This window comes from Uranotaenia lowii, chromosome 1 (genome assembly GCF_029784155.1).
Source record: "Uranotaenia lowii strain MFRU-FL chromosome 1, ASM2978415v1, whole genome shotgun sequence".
Taxonomy (NCBI): Eukaryota; Metazoa; Arthropoda; class Insecta; order Diptera; family Culicidae; genus Uranotaenia; species Uranotaenia lowii.
In genome coordinates, this window is record NC_073691.1 from 96360496 (window position 1) to 96378818 (window position 18323).

The following is an 18323-nucleotide window of genomic DNA, read 5'->3' on the forward strand; positions in this document are numbered from 1 at the left end:
AGGAAAGAAATCATTACTTTTTTGGAACGAAGAAGTCCCCAAAAATTTGCGCCTGTTAATAGGCAACATAAGACTTTCGTATAGAAAAGTCTTATACACTTTTGCTTAGAATCCATTAGAAGAAATTAAACAAAAAACATGATTGTTTGAAAAATCTCTATTCAATAAAAATGCACTTGTATTTTTTCCGGTTTCCAGCTTCAGTCGGTTATTGATCAGTAGCTTTGTTTGGATTTTATAGATTGCTAAAGGCTGATAGAAATTCAGTTTGAGTCATCCCACGTTACGCTAGGTGCAGATCAGCTGGGCAGACGGAGATTTCCATCTACACAACCTTTTGCCGATCAGCTGTCAGTCAAGTTCAATCTTATCAGTGCAAGTGATGAGCTCCCCGAAGACGCCAGGTGCTATGGAGTCCGATCCAGAACGAACGCCGCTGCTGAAGCCGGATAGCTTGCGGCAGAAACGACAGCTTTCCGGAGTTTCCGTTGAACCCGTTGCACTGTTACACAGTTTCGGATGGAGTTTATCTGGTGAATTGATCCATTTATTTTATTATGGAACTCTGAAGATACAAGCATGAGGAGTTTTATTCTAACCCATAGCTTAAGGAAGAACTATCGGTTTAATTCAAGTGAAGTGCCAGGTGGATTAACACTTTGACTGTAGCGTTTTCTTGTAAAACAGTTAAATTACAAAAATGATGAAAATGTTAATCGACAGGCATTAGAGTTTAATTTTTGAACAACTCCAACAAATTCTACGACTATTACATGAATTTTGATTACATTACAGCTAAATTTGCGAAGCAATATCAATTTCTCCTTTTTTGTTACAAAAATAGCTGTACCTTTCTTTCAAGTGCATATAAAATGTTCAAAGTTTAATAAATAGTGAATTTATGAGTTAAACTAGCTTGTGTGAAAGTTCCATGAAAAAATATCAACAGTGTAAGAAATGGCAACCTTTTATATTTGGTAGTTTTCAAGATGCAATTCGGGAATTTCTGAATAATCAATTTGAGAAATACGTAAGACTTGGCAAGGGATATGTAGCTGCGGAGCAAAGAACTCAGTGTTCATGACGAAAGAGACGATGGAGTCGGAGTTGTACAAGGAACCTTTCATTAAAATCCTTAAAAGCCAGATTTAGAGAGTATGACAACTACAGTCGGGAAGTCACAGTGGTATCGCCGAAGCGGAAGCTTAAAAGAAGTGGAAAAACGGTTCGAGACGCAACTCAGGTTACCAAAATGTGGAGCAAATGTGTCGTGATCTTCCGAAACGTATTCAAGATTGACTCTTTCCTTTCGATTGGCAGCAGTGAAAACTGCCAATCTAGACTTTTACGGGTTTACCTTTCCCGATGTTGCCGATACAAGAATAATTTTACGAATGAGCCCAACTGACCTAGGTACGCTATTTTTATAGCGTCAAATACCCGAGCGTCAGATAAATGGGCAGAGCTAAATCGATAGGTTTTTTTTCTCTGGATCAAAAGTGATTAAAAACAAGATTTTTCGTTAAGAATCTTTTCTGCTTTGAAAGCACATGGAGAAATCCCACATCGTGAGCTTCCTTGCCAACTAATGTTTGGAGATTGTCAGGGAGAAAAACTTTGCGAAGGCCATGTGGGAGGCGCTCGCAAATATGTTTGCCGAGAAGTCCATCGGTACCCAGGACCTCACCGGCAGATGAATACGGTGGGGGTCAAACTCAAAGAAGTGGAAACCGTTATTTCGTTGTTTCAGACGCTTCCTGAGTCGTTCGATCATCTGGTGACGGCTCTGGAGAATTTGGCGATGTATGATCTGACCCTGCAAATTGTAGAAGAACGACTGCTGGCGGAGGATTTGAAGTGGGCCGTACGACATGAAGACAAAGGCACAAGCAAGGTTGCAGCATTTTCGAGTGAAAAGATCCAGAAGGTGGGAAAATTCAAACCGAAATTTTACAAATGTGGCAGGATTGTGATATAGCTCAGTTGGCAAGTCAGTTGCCTTCTGAGTCGTTGTCCTCGAGTTCAAGCCCAAGAGTAAACATCGAACACAGTTGTACCGGATAAGTTTTTCAATAACTGTCCGCCAACTGCAACGTTGATATAAAGTCGCGAATGCCATAAAGATGGAAAAACGGCTATAATCGAAACAAAAAAAAGACCACCAGGTTTTTCGCAATTATGGGTTACTTTTTTGCGAACAATCCAAAACATTTCTTGGTTGGTTTAAAAAAATGATGATTTAGAATAGGGTTACCATAAAGACTCCTTTAAGGGTACATGTAGCTTTTTCCGATCCGGAACTGAGCGTACTCTTCTTTTTGTGGAATTTTACGGAATACTCTCTCCCACTAAGAAAAAGAAGTAAGCTGCAACAAACTTTGTTTTTGACGGAAAATCAAACAAAAATAATAGTTTTTGATATATTTGTGATGTCATAACGCATAAAGCCCAAATTAAAGTAATTTTTGGTTTTGTTCGAATTAAGTTTTACTTTCTTTCTGTCGAAAATGTTTTAAAAGAAGAAACATAAGGGTGCTGCATACATTTAGGAGTAAAAAATACTACAAAAAATTCTACTAGTTGAAATCATAAAAATTTATGTTTGGATGCCTGATGCAAAACAATCATATTCCAGCATATGGAATCGAGATTTAAAAGTTGAATCTTTGATTTGTAGTTTGATGCAGTTTAGCCTAGACTAGGGTTACCATACATACTCTTTTAAGAGTACATGTACTCTTTTTCGGCCGAGAAATGGGCGTACTCTACTTTTTTGTAAAATTTTACCAAATGTAATCTTTTTTTGTTGAAAGACATTTGATCTGAAAAACGTTTTTCTTCTATTTTATGAGGTTGTACGGAAGGAATACGTCTTACAACAAATTACTTTAACATCTTGTTTTCATTACATGCATTTTAAATCGCGATAAGCGCCTTTGAGTATGCAAACAGTAATCAATACATACATAATTTAGGATAGGCTAGTGAACGGTAGACAATGTGTAACTCGAGACCCCATACACCCAACCTTCGGGTAGTGGTCACATCACCTCTTGTCTGCAACTTCGATCCTCTACCTCCCCGTGGTGCTAGCTGGGGTGCGAGCAACCTAAGCGGAGATCGGGTACCCAACCCCGGTGGATGCTTTGGTCGCATGCAGACTGAGTCAGAGGGCTTCGTACGCGTCTGTTCTCCATGTCAGGGGCGGCGTGCGAAGTGCAACAACGTCCTGGTGGTGTTCGGGACCCAGAACAGCAACATCACGACGGTCCTCCTGCGAGATAGTGGGTGTTCTGGAACGAGCAGGTGAAATTGAACCATCCTATTGAACCAAAAGGGCCCAGTAATACATCGCCATGCTGCTAGCTTTAACGGCAGCTAAGCGCGCCTAAATACATCGGGCATCATCGGTTTCGAAGACGATAACACAGGGTCGAGCCAAAGTTGATCCTTGGATCGATCTCTTTTCCCGACCAACCACCAGAAGCGAAGGTTCACCTTATTAGAGGCCAAGATTGGCCAGTGTAAGTGCCCAGAATGGGCAAGTCAGAGGCCATAAGGGCCAAAAGTATTGTGTGTCAGAAGTCCTCCTTGTTTGTAAAATAATTGTTAGCTAATACAGTCCTCTATTTGTAACGTTTGTTTGAATGAGTGAGTTTAATTCCTTATAGAAATATCTGATGCTATCGCTGAATCCGTCAGGGACGTTCCTGAACAGTGGGGTTAGCTGCGGGCCTTGCGAGCCCGTGACTAAAAAAAACATAAGCAACGAACAACGAACAACAAATTTCGGATGGAAATCGGCAAAGACCCACGCGACGAAAAGGGACTAGCGATTGGAAACTTGGAACATGGAACTGCCGATCTCTAAATTTTGTGGGCAGTACCCACGTGCTCTCCAACGAATTGAAGAGCCGCAAGTTCGACATAGTAGCGCTGCAGAAGGTATGCTGGAAGGGCTCCACGGTACGAACGTACCCAGATGGTCGTGCCATCTACCAGAGCTGCGGCAACACACACGAGCTTGGAACAGCTTCTATAGTGATGGGAAAGATGCAAAAGCGTGTGATCGGGTGGTGGCCGATCAACTCACGAATGTGCCGGTTGGGAATCAAGGGCCGGTTCTTCAACATCAGCATCATCAACGTGCACAGCCCTCACCTCGGAAGTACCGGTGACGACAAAGACGAATTTTACGCGCAGCTGGAGCGTGAATACGACCGTTGCCTAAAACATGATATCAAGTTCGTCATCGGGGATTTCAATGCTCAGGTCGGCCAGGAGGAGGAATTCAAACCGACACTTGGAAGGTTCAGTGCGCACCAGCTGATCAACGAAAACGGCCTCAGACTTATTGATTTCGCCGCCTCCAAACGAATGGCCGTACGTAGTGCCTTTTTCCAGCACCGCCTCCCACACAAGTACATCTGGAGATCACCGTACCAAACGCAATCACAGATCGACCACGTTTTGATTGACAGCTGGCACTTCTCGGACATCATCGACGTCAGATACTGTCGAGCCGCCAACATCGAGTCAGATCACTATCTAGTGATGGTGAAGATGCGCCCAAAAATCTCCGTAGTGAATAACACACGAAACCGGCGCCCGCCTCGGTTAAATATCGCACGACTGAAGCAACCTGAGGTCGAAAGCAATCGGTCGAAGCAGCGCTGCCGGCAGAGGGCGAGCTTGACGTAGCCCCTCTCGAGGACTGTTGGGATACCATCAAGACAGTTATTAACAGTGCTGCGGAGAACGTCATCGGTTATGTGGAGCGAACTCGACGGAACGACTGATTCGACGAGGAGTGTAGAAGGGTGATGGACGAAAAGAATGCCGCATGGGCGGCAGTAGTGCAAAAAGGCACCCGTCGAAATGTGGAAAATCACCGACAGCGGAAGAGGCAGCGAGTCCGAATTTTCCAGGAGAAAAAGCGCTGCATGGAGGAGGAGGAGGAGGAGCTGGAGCAGCTGCATCGTTCCCAAGAAACACGAAAGTTCTATCAGAAACTCAACGTATCCCGCAAAGGCTTCGTGCCGCAAGCCGAAATGTGCCGGGATAAGGACGGGGGCATTCTGACGGACAATCGTGAGGTGATCAAAAGGTGGAAGCTGCACTTCGATGAACACCTGAACGGCGCACATGCAGGAGATCAAGACGGTGGGGGAAGGTGCATCGCCGGCGTAGCCAACGACGTGGAGGAGCCACTCCCAACGATGAGTGAAGTTAAGGAAGCCATTCGCCAGCTGAATAGAAACAAGTCGGCTGGGAAGGATGGCATCGCAGCTGAACTCTTAAAAATGGGCCCGGAAAAGTTGGCCGATTGCCTACACCGGTTGATAGTCCGGATCTAGGACATAGAACAGCTACCGGAGGAGTGGAAGGAGGGGGTAATATGCCCCATCTACAAGAAGGGCGACAAATTGGACTGTGAGAACTACCGAGCGATCACTGTCCTCAATGCCGCCTACAAAGTGTTATCCCGAATCCTACACTCCGCCGCCTAACGCCACAAGCAAACAGATTCGTGGGAAGTCATCAGGCCGGCTTCATGGAGGGACGGTCAACGACGGACCAGATATTCACATTACGGCAAATCCTCCAAAAGTGCCGGGAACACCAAGTCCCTACGCACCATCTATTCATCGACTTCAAAGCCGCATACGACACGATCGACCGTAACGAGCTATGGAAAATCATGGACGAGAACGGCTTTTCCGAGAAGCTGATCAGACTGATCAAGGCGAGGATGTGATGGAGGAGATCTACCGCAAACTGAAACTCGAAGCAGGAAGGATTGGGTTGATGATTAATACGTCCAAGACGAAGTACATGCTGGCCTGCGGATCCGAAACCGACCGAACCCGCTTGTCCAGTAATAACAAAATCAAAATCGACGGCGACGAGCTGGAGATAGTCGAAGACTTTGTCTGTCACGGCTCACTGGTGACCGCAGACATTGACACCAACAGTTAGATCCGGGGGCGAGTTATCAGCCCTCGCACGAAGTTTAACCTGTATATGACGCATATTAGACCGGTTGTTCTCTACGGGCACGAGAGATGGATATTGCTCGAGGAGGACCTGCGTACACTCGGAGTATTCGAGCGACGAGTGTTAAGAACCATCTTTGGCGGCGTGCAGGAGAACGGAGTGTGGAGGCGAAGGATGAACCACGAGCTCGCGCGACTCTACGGCGAACCCAGTATCCAGAAGGTGGTGAAGGCTGGCCGGATACGCTGGGCGGGACATGTTGCGAGAATGCCGGACGACTGTCCTGCAAAACAGGTGTTCGCTACGAATCCGGTAGGAACAAGACGAGCGGGTTCTCAACGAGCGAGGTGGTTAGACCAAGTGAAGCGTGATCTGGCGAACGTGGGGTGCCCGAGAAATTGGAGAACGGTTGCCATGGACCGAGTGAATTATAGGCATTATGTTCGTCAAGTTATGTCGTGAGACGGTATACTATGTAAATAAATAAAATAATTTAGGATAATTAATAATAAATTTTATTTAAAAAAATTTGGTGGTTGTTCGAAAAATATTTTTACACCAACAGTGTTGGTATAGGATGGGGATACCATACGTACTCTTTTAAGAGTACATGTACTCTTTTTCGATCGAAAAATGAGCGTACTCTTCCTTTTGTAAAATTTTATCAAATGTACTCTTTTTTGGTGGAAGGAAAAAATGAAATTTTCTCATATGTATAAATTAAATTATTTCTTCCGATACATGAAGATTGTATTCTTATAAATAAAAAAAAATCAACTTTTAATGCATTCGTTGCACATCACTTCAGTTTTGCTTCTTTTGTTAAATGTTTCAAAGGAAGGAATAACGAGTAAATTCACGATTTCAATCTGGATTTTTCGTTCAAAATTAGCGCCTTTGAGTATGCAATGAAACCCTGAACAGTAGGCAATATGCATAACAACAACTTGCTGAAAAGCAAAGTGCACAAATCAAAAGCGAACGAATCAGCAATAATGTTTTTGAAGAGTGAAAAACTACGCCTCTAAAAAAACTATTTAAAAATTCAGTTTTTTTTATCAACTTTGGTGTGCTTTCTCAGTATAAAATCGAAACTTTGAATAATCCAACTTAAAATATTGAGCATTTGTCAATTAAGTAATTAAGTTTTATCTTGCAACAAATTGGCGCTATTTGAATGACCTCAAACATCATGGCTTTGAATAAATGGCGTTTGTCTTTACAATTTTGAAAATATTTCTCAATCTACTCTTTTTGGCGTAGCAGGATATGGTAACCCTATCCTAGCCATCCGGTTGACACAAGATTCATATTTTAATCGAGCTTTGCGCCCGGATGGTATGCAAAAGGATGTACAGTAGAACACCAGAGGTAGTCGGGAGAGGATCCACCTCGGATAAGTTAAACGGTGAATTAATCGAAATACATTAAAAAAAACCCTATCCTTTTGATCTCGTATTGCATATCTTCAAGGCTCATAGCTCGGTTCCTACAAGGGTTTTAATTTTCTATTTAATCGGCGTTTTTCACAAGTTTAGACTTTGTACTTGCCAAAAACGTCGATTCTATAGCTTAACAATATATCGCCATGATAAAACATATTTCTACATGGATTTTGAATAGAAATGGTGGCTCGGATAATCGGAGCTGGGAAAAGCGAGATTCTACTGTAAATATTTACATATGTCGTGTTAGGTGGTGAGCAGGTGAGGTGGCACCGAGATATTTCATTTCAATCAAATACTATAAATGTCTTGAAGGTTGAGTGACTTACATGACAATTATAAAATTTCTTTGAAAATATTCTTTAACTGTACCTAAATTTTGAGCACATTGATAACTGATTGCATACTCAAAGGCGCTTATCACGCCCACTGTTTAAAACGTTTAAAAAAAAGTCGACTAAATAAAAATGCTTAAGTATTTTGTTGTAAGCTGTATTCCTTTCGTAGTTTTTGCATAAGATGTGAAACAACTTTATAAAATAGAAGAAGAATACGTTGATTTTTCTGATCAAATGGTCGCAATTCGACTAGACCGAACTGAACGCCAATTTGAAAAAAAATGAGTTATCTATTGCAGCGGATGCAAAACATGAAAAACTACCCATCCAATGAGAATCAGAAAATTTTTCCTATTTTTGCTGATTTTATTAGAATATTCCAAAGTTGCAGACAGTAAAAATGGCAAAAATGCATTGCGCCAAAGTGAACTGAGAGCCAGCTTTAAGGTGAAGATGAAAAGCATGTTTTGGTCCTGCCTGTAACTGAATTTGTGCGAAATAAGCTTATTTGTGTTGGTTTTTTTCTTTTCAAAACAATTCTTCGGCTTGTCAAGAACTAATATCTAAAAAATTAGATGATAAGAAACGTTCCCGTGGCAAAAAACTTTATGTTGCGGATTGTTAACATTTATTGAAATCTTGTTCAGCCAGACTGAACCGAATCCCTTGAATTTTGTGTTCCAATTTACTTAAGGGAATGTTAGGATTTTTGACATTTAACGATAACAGATGCTTTATTTTATAGCTTACTGTCGTTCAGAACGCAACCGATAAGTTAAAATCACAGATATTCCGCTTTTCAAAAGTGCGAAATTTATTGCCCAGTCAAATGATAGTGCATGACAATTTTTTAAACATTTTTGTTCGACCAGAGTGAACTGGGTGCAAACATAATACTATTAAAGTTAAGTTTTCTGCTTAATGTGTAATCAGAAATCGATCAGTATAACCTCAATGGCTTTATAAGAGTCTAAATGTGATGGTAAAATGATTAAATAAGATATCGATAATATGGTATCAAATGGTAGGGCTGTGAACTTCGAACTCGATTTTCTCGAAATCAAGTTTATGGCGTTCAGTTCGGTCTGGTCGAATCCCGACCAAATGTCTTTCAACAAAGAAGAGTACATTTGGTAAATTTTCACAAAAAGAAGAGTACGCTCATTTCTCGATCGAAAAAGAGTACATGTTCTCTTAAAAGAGTACGTATGGTATCCCTAATCTAACCTTGCTGTTCTCTGCTCTTTTTGACGATACACGCTTTCATTGGCAACGTTTGTGGACATTTCTATGTTAACATGTGAAAGTTTAATCAACGAAACAACTTATTTCGGTTGTTCTGTTCTGGTCGCTATGCTATGCTTAGAGATTGCTGTGCAGCATTCATTAAAAGATCCCTCAAGAAACCGCCTGAAGGTATAACATACAATTAACCAATGTAATCTGATCCATTTTTAGGCGTCATGCTGACCGATCAGATTATGTATCAATCGTGCGAGGTGAGTATGAGCTTGGGAGCGGAAGTGTGCTCTAAACTTCGAAACGACAGTGATGCCATCAATAGTTCAAACCTGGAGCAGCTTGTACAGTAGACTAGTTCACTTTTCGGCTTTTTTCGCTGATCACAACGCCACTTACAGGGTTTGATCCGCATTCATTTTCAAGTATTCTGGCCAAATTTGAGCTCATTTGAGTAAGTTTCCAGCGTGCGCTAGGAGTTTTATTGAAAAAAGTCATTTTTTTTGGAAAATTTCCGTAGATGTGTTCTAGCAAGCTGTTGTTAATATAAAATGATAATTTTATAGTGCTCGGTGAATGGTATGACAAGCATTCGTATGAACCTGTTTTAGATAATTGACTAAATCAAACCGAAAAAATTTAAAAATTCATAAACTACCAACTTTTACAGAAAATTTACTTACAAGTTGAGAGCTTAAAATCAGTAGTAAATAGAAAAAAAATATTTTCGATATAAACTTTTCATAAAAAGATAGCCTTATTTATAACCTTTAATTCGATGTATAACACTTAATGATCGCAAGAGTGCTAGCAAAGTTATTCAAATATCTATGCAACAAATTTGATTTGATAAAATATTTTTCATTCAAGCTTGCTCCACACCAACTTGTGCACAAGAAAGGATATTTTATTCAATCAAGTACCCCATGACGGGGCCAGGAGTTAAAAAAAGCGCGCGCTTTGATCAAGTTGTAAGCAAGTCCTCTTGATGCCACGTTTTGCAGGTTGCATGATGCTAAAACTTGAATGGAGACAACATTATGATTCAAAGAATGTGATGTGAATGTTTGAATATCTTTGCTTGTACTGTTGCGATAGTTAAGTGTTATACATCAAATTAAAGGTTATAAATAAGGCTATCTTTTTATGAAAAGTTTATATCGAAAATATTTGTTATCTATTTACTACTGATTTTAAGCTCTCAACTTGTAAGTAAATTTTCTGTAAAAGTTGGTAGTTTATGAATTTTTAAATTTTTTCGGTTTGTTTTAGTCAATTATCTAAAACAGGTTCATACGAATGCTTGTCATACCATTCACCGAGCACTATAAAATTATCATTTTATATTAACAACAGCTTGCTAGAACACATCTACGGAAATTTTCCAGAAAAATTGACTTTTTTCAATAAAACTTCTAGCGCATGCTGGAAACTTACTCAAATGAGCTCAAATTCGACCAGAGTTCTTGAAAATGAATGAGGATCAAACCCTGTAAGTGGCGTTGTGATCAGCGAAAAAAGCCGAAAAGTGAACTAGTCTATTGTACAGCCTTACGCAGCCACCGTTTCGATGTCTATCGTACTGTTAACATCGGTGATTCCAGCCCTCATGGCACTGGGATTCGGTCCTTGGTCTGATAGATACGGTCGAAAACCTATTATCGCTTTCAGCTTAGTCGGTAGGTCAATCAGCTGTTGGTATTTAGAAAGTGTGTCTAACTTGAATCGGCTTATTTTTGTTTCAGGATTCTTGATCACGGACTCACTGATAGCCTGTTTGAGTTACCTGTCTACGTTTTATTCCATTTCTCCGTGGTGTTACGTGCTTGCCAACATTCCGGTTTCCGTCTTGGGAGGATACGCAGTTCTCAACCTCGGCATTTTTAGTGTCATGAATGACATAACGAATGAAGCGAATCGCACCGTTCGGATGGGAATTTTACAAGGATTCATCATGTGTGGCGTTGTCGGAGGATTACTCGTGAGCAGTTTCTTAGGCAACTTTCTCTCGGTATCAACAATGTTCTGTATCTCTGCGTTGGCCACAATTGTAAGTTTGATCTACCTTTACCTAGGAACGGAGGAAAGTGTCAATTGGAAAACAGATTCTCTGGAGGGAGTCCAGTGTAATGATTTCTTCAATTTGGATTTACTACGGCAAATGTTGACTACATTAACTCAAAGAAGACCCAATCGTGAGCGACCTATTATGTGGCTTCTGATGGCGATTGGAGCCCTCATTGAATTTGCATCTTCCGGACGAGTTCTATTCTTCCTGTACACGAGACAAGAGTTCAATTTAGATGCGCAATCGTACAGTCTCTGGCTATCAGCTGAGCTTAGCTTCATTATGCTTGGTAATATGTTTGGGATAAGTTTTCTGAAAAAAATATTCAAATGCAGTGACATCGGACTGATGGCTATTTCGACGGTAAATCACATTGGAGATTTTGTGATAAAAGGAATGTCCACTGCTGGCTGGCAGTTGTATCTTGCTTCTGCACTGACTCCGTTCAAAGGAATCGAAACAGCAACTATTAGATCGATTATATCGAACATTCTGCCTTCGGAGGAAACCGCCAAAATGTATGCATTGGACGTTTCCATCCAAGCCGTTACACCCATAGGTGCCGTTTTCTTTTTCACTTTTTTGTACCAGAAGACGCTTAAGTATGCCCCGGCAACTTATTTGTACGCGACAGCGGGAGTATTTGGTATTAATCTAGTATTAGTAGGGTAAGAAAATCTTAATCAGTTCAAATATTTATTTCAAATTCTTCGCTTATAATTCCAGATTTACTCATGCACTGTTGAAGACTCGAGAACAGAAAATGGAGACGACAGTGTGTAGCTGATGTAATAAAAACTTGATACCTGATGTGTGCATATTTATGATTTTGTTCAGTTCAGTTGAATTTAAATAAGTGACTTAATAAGTACGGGGGAATGAGGATACTTGATCCCTGGGGATACTTCGTTCTTCAGCTATATCTCGAAACTGGAATATCTTACATAGATCAAATGTTCTAGGAAAATTTGCCAACAAAACAACAAACCTGTTATCTAAAAAAAAAGGATTATTGCACTTTGTTTGAAAAATCTATCAAAATGTGACTTGAAGATCTTTTTTATCACTTTAAAATCCCATCCCACACGAAAAAGCTATGTCAATCATTATAATATGAACATTTTTCCAAAGAAATAGTAAACTGTCATTTTTTTTTGAAAAAGTTTTCTAAAATGTAGGTTATGGGTTTACTTGATCCCTCGATTCCAAAAAGATATATTTATATGTATTCAATAATTCCTGATAAAAATGATTAAAAAAAGTGCTTTTATCTAGAAATTAGAAAATTGCGCCTTTAAGTACGCAATGAATAGAATAACCAACACAACGCTACCAAAGTTCTGCATATCCGGTCTCTAGTGATGTAGCTATCACCGGAATGAAGTGTCCGGATTCTAAATGATCATAGCCTTACAAGCCACCTAACTTCTTATCTCTTTTGTTGCATAAATTAAGGCGTATACTGCACCGCTATTTTGCCTTAATTTATGCAATCTAAGAAGAGCTACATTTAATTTCCACCAATCTACTGGTGAACTAAAAAATCCTGTTTTTTGTTCTTCGTGGTGTCCTGATTTTTTGACGAAACCGTCTGGCACCTCTCTTCGAACGCTACCTTTTGCAAGAAAAAAGAAGGCTCTCGCACTTACCGTCCGAGTCACTAACAGCTCGTGTAAACTCGGGTAACGAATGGAGCACGATCAGAGAAAGAGGATTACACTCGGAAGCCGAACTGAAAACAGTGTTGTTTTCTCCCGGCTCTTCGTTGTTTGAGAAGAGCCGACCAACCCTGGATCACGAAGTCGGGACTTTGGTTGGTAGGTCTGAAAGATACAATCCGTTCAACAATAGATCACCTTCAAGAAGCCGTTTCAAATCGAAAGGCAGTTACGTAAATTACAAATGTTATCATTGCCTTAGAAACCCACTTCTTCGTCATTTCGTCCTCAATTCGGTAATTTTTTTTCTATTTCATACATCAGAGGGACATCATACAATGTTAGTAACATAAGGCACTTTTTTAACCTCTAGTTTAGCTTTAAATACTATTTTATAGCATGAAATGTGTGATTGATTGATTCCCAAATTCATTTTGCACTCTCTGAGTAGTTTCATTTCAAGGTAAATCATAAAATCCCTGAATTACAGGAAAAAATCTAACAAGCGTTTTAAAAAGTATAGAGGTTTCAGAAAATGGTTGAAGATTGACATCACTTTTAGCGAGTGAAAATGAGATATTTTTGAGTGATATGGATTATTATTATTATTAATATTTATAAAAGACCCTTTAACAGTTGTCATACGGGTCAGCAGTGATATGAATGAATCGACAAAAATTTCAACTCGAATGTCAAATTCGTATTGTTGTATGGGTGTGAAACTTGGTGCACACAAAGGTAAAGAGACCCAGAACTTCTAGAGTCTGAACGAAGAACAAATAGACGGAAACAGAGACCCAGAAAGTTTGTACAAGAAGAGTCTGGACGAAATAAGTAAAAAGGGCAGAAAATAATTATGATGAAATCAGTTAAAAATTAAAATCAAATCGTGAATCATCGAATATGTAACCAGTTTGTCTTTCAACATTAAATCTGAAACCTCAGAAGACCGTTTCAGCTCTTCAATCCCTGCGGTACCATTTGGCGCTGTAGACAGGATGTGTTCATCATTCACATGGAATCACTTCTGATGAAGCGGTCAGCCATCGAAGGAAGGTTCAGGCGAGCAGAGCAGAGCAGCGCATTGAGGCCCTCAAGCCTAAGGAAGCTGCCCTGGAGCATCCCCCAAGACCTATTGGTGGACTTTCGTGCGGTTCATAATCAAAATCTTGACTAATGCATTGCCGTTGATGACATCGAGAATCATCTGGATGAGGAGGAATCAATCGTTAAGCGATTCTTGTACTGCAAAGCATATTTTTCTTATGATCAACATGGCTTTATGCCTAAGCGCTCTACGACCACAAACCTACTGGCGTTTACGTCTAAGGTGCAAGACAGTTTTGCTTCAGGATTCCAAACAGACGCCATCTACACCGACCTGTCAGCCGCTTTCTACAAAGTGAACTATGAAATAGCTACCGCCAAACTCGATCGCATTGGTTTTTGTGGGTCTCTACTGGAATGGTTTCGCAGCTACCTGGTATGTCGGAAACTTATTGTCCGAACGGCAGAATCCTTCTCTAACCAGTTTTTCGCCACCTCTGGAGTGCCTCAAGGGAGCCATTTAGGACCAATACTATTCTTGATTTATTTCAACGACGTGCTGTTGCTCATCGATGGCCAAAATAAGCTTACAGAGACGCCCTAAAGTTGTTTTATCCTATCTCCGGTGTGGTAAAACCGTCATGAGATTGAACTTAAAGTATAATCGGTTAGTGTAGATCGTAGGTTATGAAGGGTACAAACAAGATTACCCTTTTTAGGCTTTTAAAAGCCGCGAAAACCAAAGTTTTAGTTTTGAAAGTTGTTGTTTTTTCCACAGGAGCAGAATCTTAGCAAATCATTATACTTTTTACAAAACAACCAGCAAATACATACTGTAATAAGCTAGAGATATTGCCAAGAGCAGACATGTTATGGAATTCAAACGCTGGAATTTGTTTGAAATAGGGTTTTATATAAGTTTTGTCGTCCATCAGAAATCATCTGTCTCATATCCTTGATATCGGCTTTACAGCTTACGAGTTCTGGAACAAGCAAAAATTTGTTGTTCGAGGTTAGGTTGGAATGACTCATTACTAGGCAACATTTTCAGCTTATCGGAGAAAAAACAATTGTTGGAAATTTCAGCGTTCTACAGTTAGTTTTTCGCTTCTTAAACATTAAAAATTCTGGTATGAGACATGATTTTCCTGTTGACCCTTAACCGTAGTTGCCGATCATGTTCTTCCTTACACCGCATGATTCGAACTTCGTGGACAGTTTTGACTTTTCCACCACTCACACAGCTCCGATAGTACTTTTTACAGGCAGCAAAATGCTGTCAAAATTTGGAATGTCCGATTACTAGTAAATGAGCTATCAGCAAAAGAAAGTGTCCCACTTCTAAAAGAACTTGGCTTTATCTTCTATTCTGTCAGCGGTTCGATCGATGTCATCTGCTGAACGCTTACAGACAGTACACCGGATGGATCTCTGCACCAACTGTCTGTGCGTTAGGCATGGTGCGATGCCGTATTCTTGATTGGGGATCTCAGGCATCCTTTGTCACCTCCAAGCATTTCAACCTGCAGATGACTCTGGAGTGTGTCATTCTGGACAGGATCCTCGATCAGTTACCCCATCGTCAATTCGACATCGACAGTTGGAAATTGAATACCAGCATACCGTTGGCAAACGAACATTTGAACAAACCAGCCTCTGTTGACCTGCTCATCGGTGCCGGGGTGTTTAACAGCTTGTGGAAGGCTGGCGCATTTCTTTGGGTCCAAGCAAGCCAGTTTTGCAGCATACAGTTCTAGGTTGGGTCGCGCAGGAGAATGCCGCACAGAATCTGCCAACAACAAGCTCTCGTTGTGTTGACAAATAAACAGAACCTGAACTAACGACGAACCAACTTGTGTCTCGATTCTGGGAACTTGAAAAAACTCGTGCCGCAGCGCCACCTATAAGTGGAAGAACGATTGTGTGAAGACTACACTACAGACAGCACATCACCAGGGATCACACTGGGTGGTGCGTTGTGAAGCTCCCGTTCAAGCGAGATCCAGTCGAGATTTCAAGCGGTTCAAGCAGTTTGAATTCATAAAAAAACGCTTGAGCAAGGATCCAGAACGTCGGTGTACGTACGAAGAACTCATCAACAATTTCATTATAGTAGTTGTCTACGAAACAGCAACGCACGATAGTCCTGCCTCACCAAAGGGTGCTGAAGGAGGACAGTTCCACTATGAATTTGCCTTAACTTTTTGATCGTTGAGTAGAATTTAATAAAAATGTTGGTGGCTTTAGTTCAAACGATGTCCGTTAGTTCGAGCCCAAGAGTAAACATCGATCACAGTTGTACCGGATAAGTTTTTCAATGACTCGTCCGCCAACTTCATCGTTGATATAAGTCGCAAATGACACAAAGATGTTAAAACGACTATAATCGAAACAAAACAAAAAAAAAAAAAAAATTAGTGCAAAGTGCATTGTTTACTTACATCCTGCAAGTTTTTAAGTCCTGTGATCAAAACTCGCGAGTCGAAAGAACAGCTCGTGCGTGATAAAATCTTGCGAATTCATCACAAGAACAAGGATCTCTCGCATCGTTCCATCGCTAAAACGTTGGGAATCGCGAATGATTAAGCGGTTCGAGGAACGATTGACCACCGATCGGAAGCCCAGAAGTGAAGGAAAAAGTATTCCGTACAACACCAAAAATCACAACCCCGTAGTTGGGGCCTTCAACCGAAACCCGAACGCCTCCGTTCGGGATGTGGCTAAGAAGTTGCACATAAGCCAAAGTTTTGTCCAGAAGGCTAAAACTAGGGCTGGGCTTCGAACGTTCAAGGTACAAAACGACGGCGATATATATGTGGCCGACTTCAAACAGATCCCCGGCAGTGTGTTTTTCACGGCCAAGGATAAGTTCAGCGTTCCGGAGCATGTCCACACTCATAAGATGTCCAAATTTGCGAATAAATTCCTGGTTTGGCAAGCCATCTGCACGTGCAGGAAGCGGAGTGCACCTATTGTGACCCAAAACACGTTGAACGGACAGATTCATTTACATGAAAGAGTGCTTCCAGAAGCGGCTGCTTCCTCTCCTGAAGGCCCACAACGTCCCAACAATCTTCTGGTCGGATTTGGCCTCATGCCACTACTCCAAGGACGTGCTGAAGTGATATGCGGACAATAAGGTCAATTTCGGAGCTCCGCTCCATCGAGAAGTACTGGACGATTATGAAGCAGCACCTTCTTACATGCATAAAAACGGTTGATTCACAGGTTGTGCAGAATCTTATGGCCGGGGTTAAGGCCAAGGTGCGGGCATTTGCGTATGGACTGTAAATAAAAAACGCATAGAATGATAAAATGAAGTTTAATAGTAATTTTTCAATCTCTGAAAATTTGATGGCAATCGAATGAAAACTCGAATTTTGCGAATCAATTTTGTGTGTGGCAACTTCATCGTGGACACCCTTTATTGGTTACACGGAAAATAATAAAAAGGTAAAATTTACCGAGTTAACAAAGGTGAACGCTCGTGAAAGCCAAAAAGGTAACTTCTACCTCTTCGAGGTGAAACTCACCTAACAGCTTGGTAAAATATACCTGAATCAAGGTTGGAAAAAAGGTACAATTCACCGAGAAAAAAGGTGAATCCAAAAAAGGTACCTCGTAGTGAGGTGAAGTTCACCTGAATTGAGCTCAATAAAAAAGTATAATTCACCTAGAAAAAAAGGTAAATCCGAATAAGGTAAAACTTACCTCGTAGCGAGGTGAAATTGACCTGGATTGAGCTAAACAAAACGGTACAATTCATCTCGAACAAAAGTAACTATTTGACGAATCCATTTATTGAGGTTAAGCTGTTTTGTCGTTCAGAAGGGAAGTTATGTGTCGTGCCAATATGAGTTTTTTCTTAGATATCATTTAGTTGTGCTGGTTCTCGTCATAATACTATGTTTTGTTTCAGATCGGCCCAGCTTCGAGGTATATTTCACGTCATCCTCCAGATATCCTTCCGGAAAAGCCGGATCTGACTGGATTAGTCACCATTATGGCGCGGAAGAACGTGAAGCTGAATTGCCACAAGCCTGGCGAAAAAGGATTTACTTCAATAATTTTTTTAAACACGGTGATACATTTAAAAAATAAATATAATGAATAGTCCCTATTTATTTCAAATAAATATAAATATTTGAATGATTTTTTTTTTTCATTTTTATTGAAGAAACCAACCAAACCAAATAGGATTTACCTTTTAAATCAGTGAATGGGAAAACGGTATTATGTACTATTTTGCTAGGTGAATGCGAACCAGGTGAATTGAAAAAAGGTAATATTAACCTTTTTGCTAGGTGAATGAAAAAAAGGTAAAATTTACCTCGAAAGAAGGGTGGAAAAAAATCACCTCGCAAAAAGGTAAATTTTTCCTTTTTATTATTTTCCGTGTTATGAATAATTTGCGTTACTTTTAAGTTAGGTTTTATGTTTCACAGATTTTCAACATTTAGCAGCAATATTCTGCTCATAAATAATATGCGAATAACTTTAAACAGGCTTAATACACAATAACGGCAATAGC

General features: G+C 40.5%; 1 protein-coding gene across 3 annotated transcripts; it reads left to right on the top strand.

Annotated features, from left to right (window-relative positions):
* Nucleotides 1-291: 291 nt before the first annotated feature.
* Nucleotides 292-17945, top strand: LOC129739095 (proton-coupled folate transporter-like). Of its 3 annotated transcripts, XM_055730492.1 has the most exons (6): nt 292-533; nt 9239-9361; nt 10561-10698; nt 10765-11755; nt 11814-11875; nt 17712-17945. In XM_055730492.1, exons 1-5 carry the CDS (start codon nt 383-385, stop codon nt 11872-11874), a joined length of 1464 nt encoding a protein of 487 aa, XP_055586467.1. In that variant the 5' UTR covers nt 292-382; the 3' UTR covers nt 11875; nt 17712-17945. The 3 variants fall into 3 exon arrangements, with proteins under 3 accessions (XP_055586467.1, XP_055586469.1, XP_055586468.1); XM_055730494.1 differs by lacking the exon at nt 17712-17945 and having other exon boundaries at nt 10885-11755; nt 11814-11907; XM_055730493.1 differs by lacking the exon at nt 17712-17945 and having other exon boundaries at nt 9239-9279; nt 10569-10698; nt 11814-11907.
* The last annotated feature ends 378 nt before the right edge of the window (nt 17946-18323 follow it).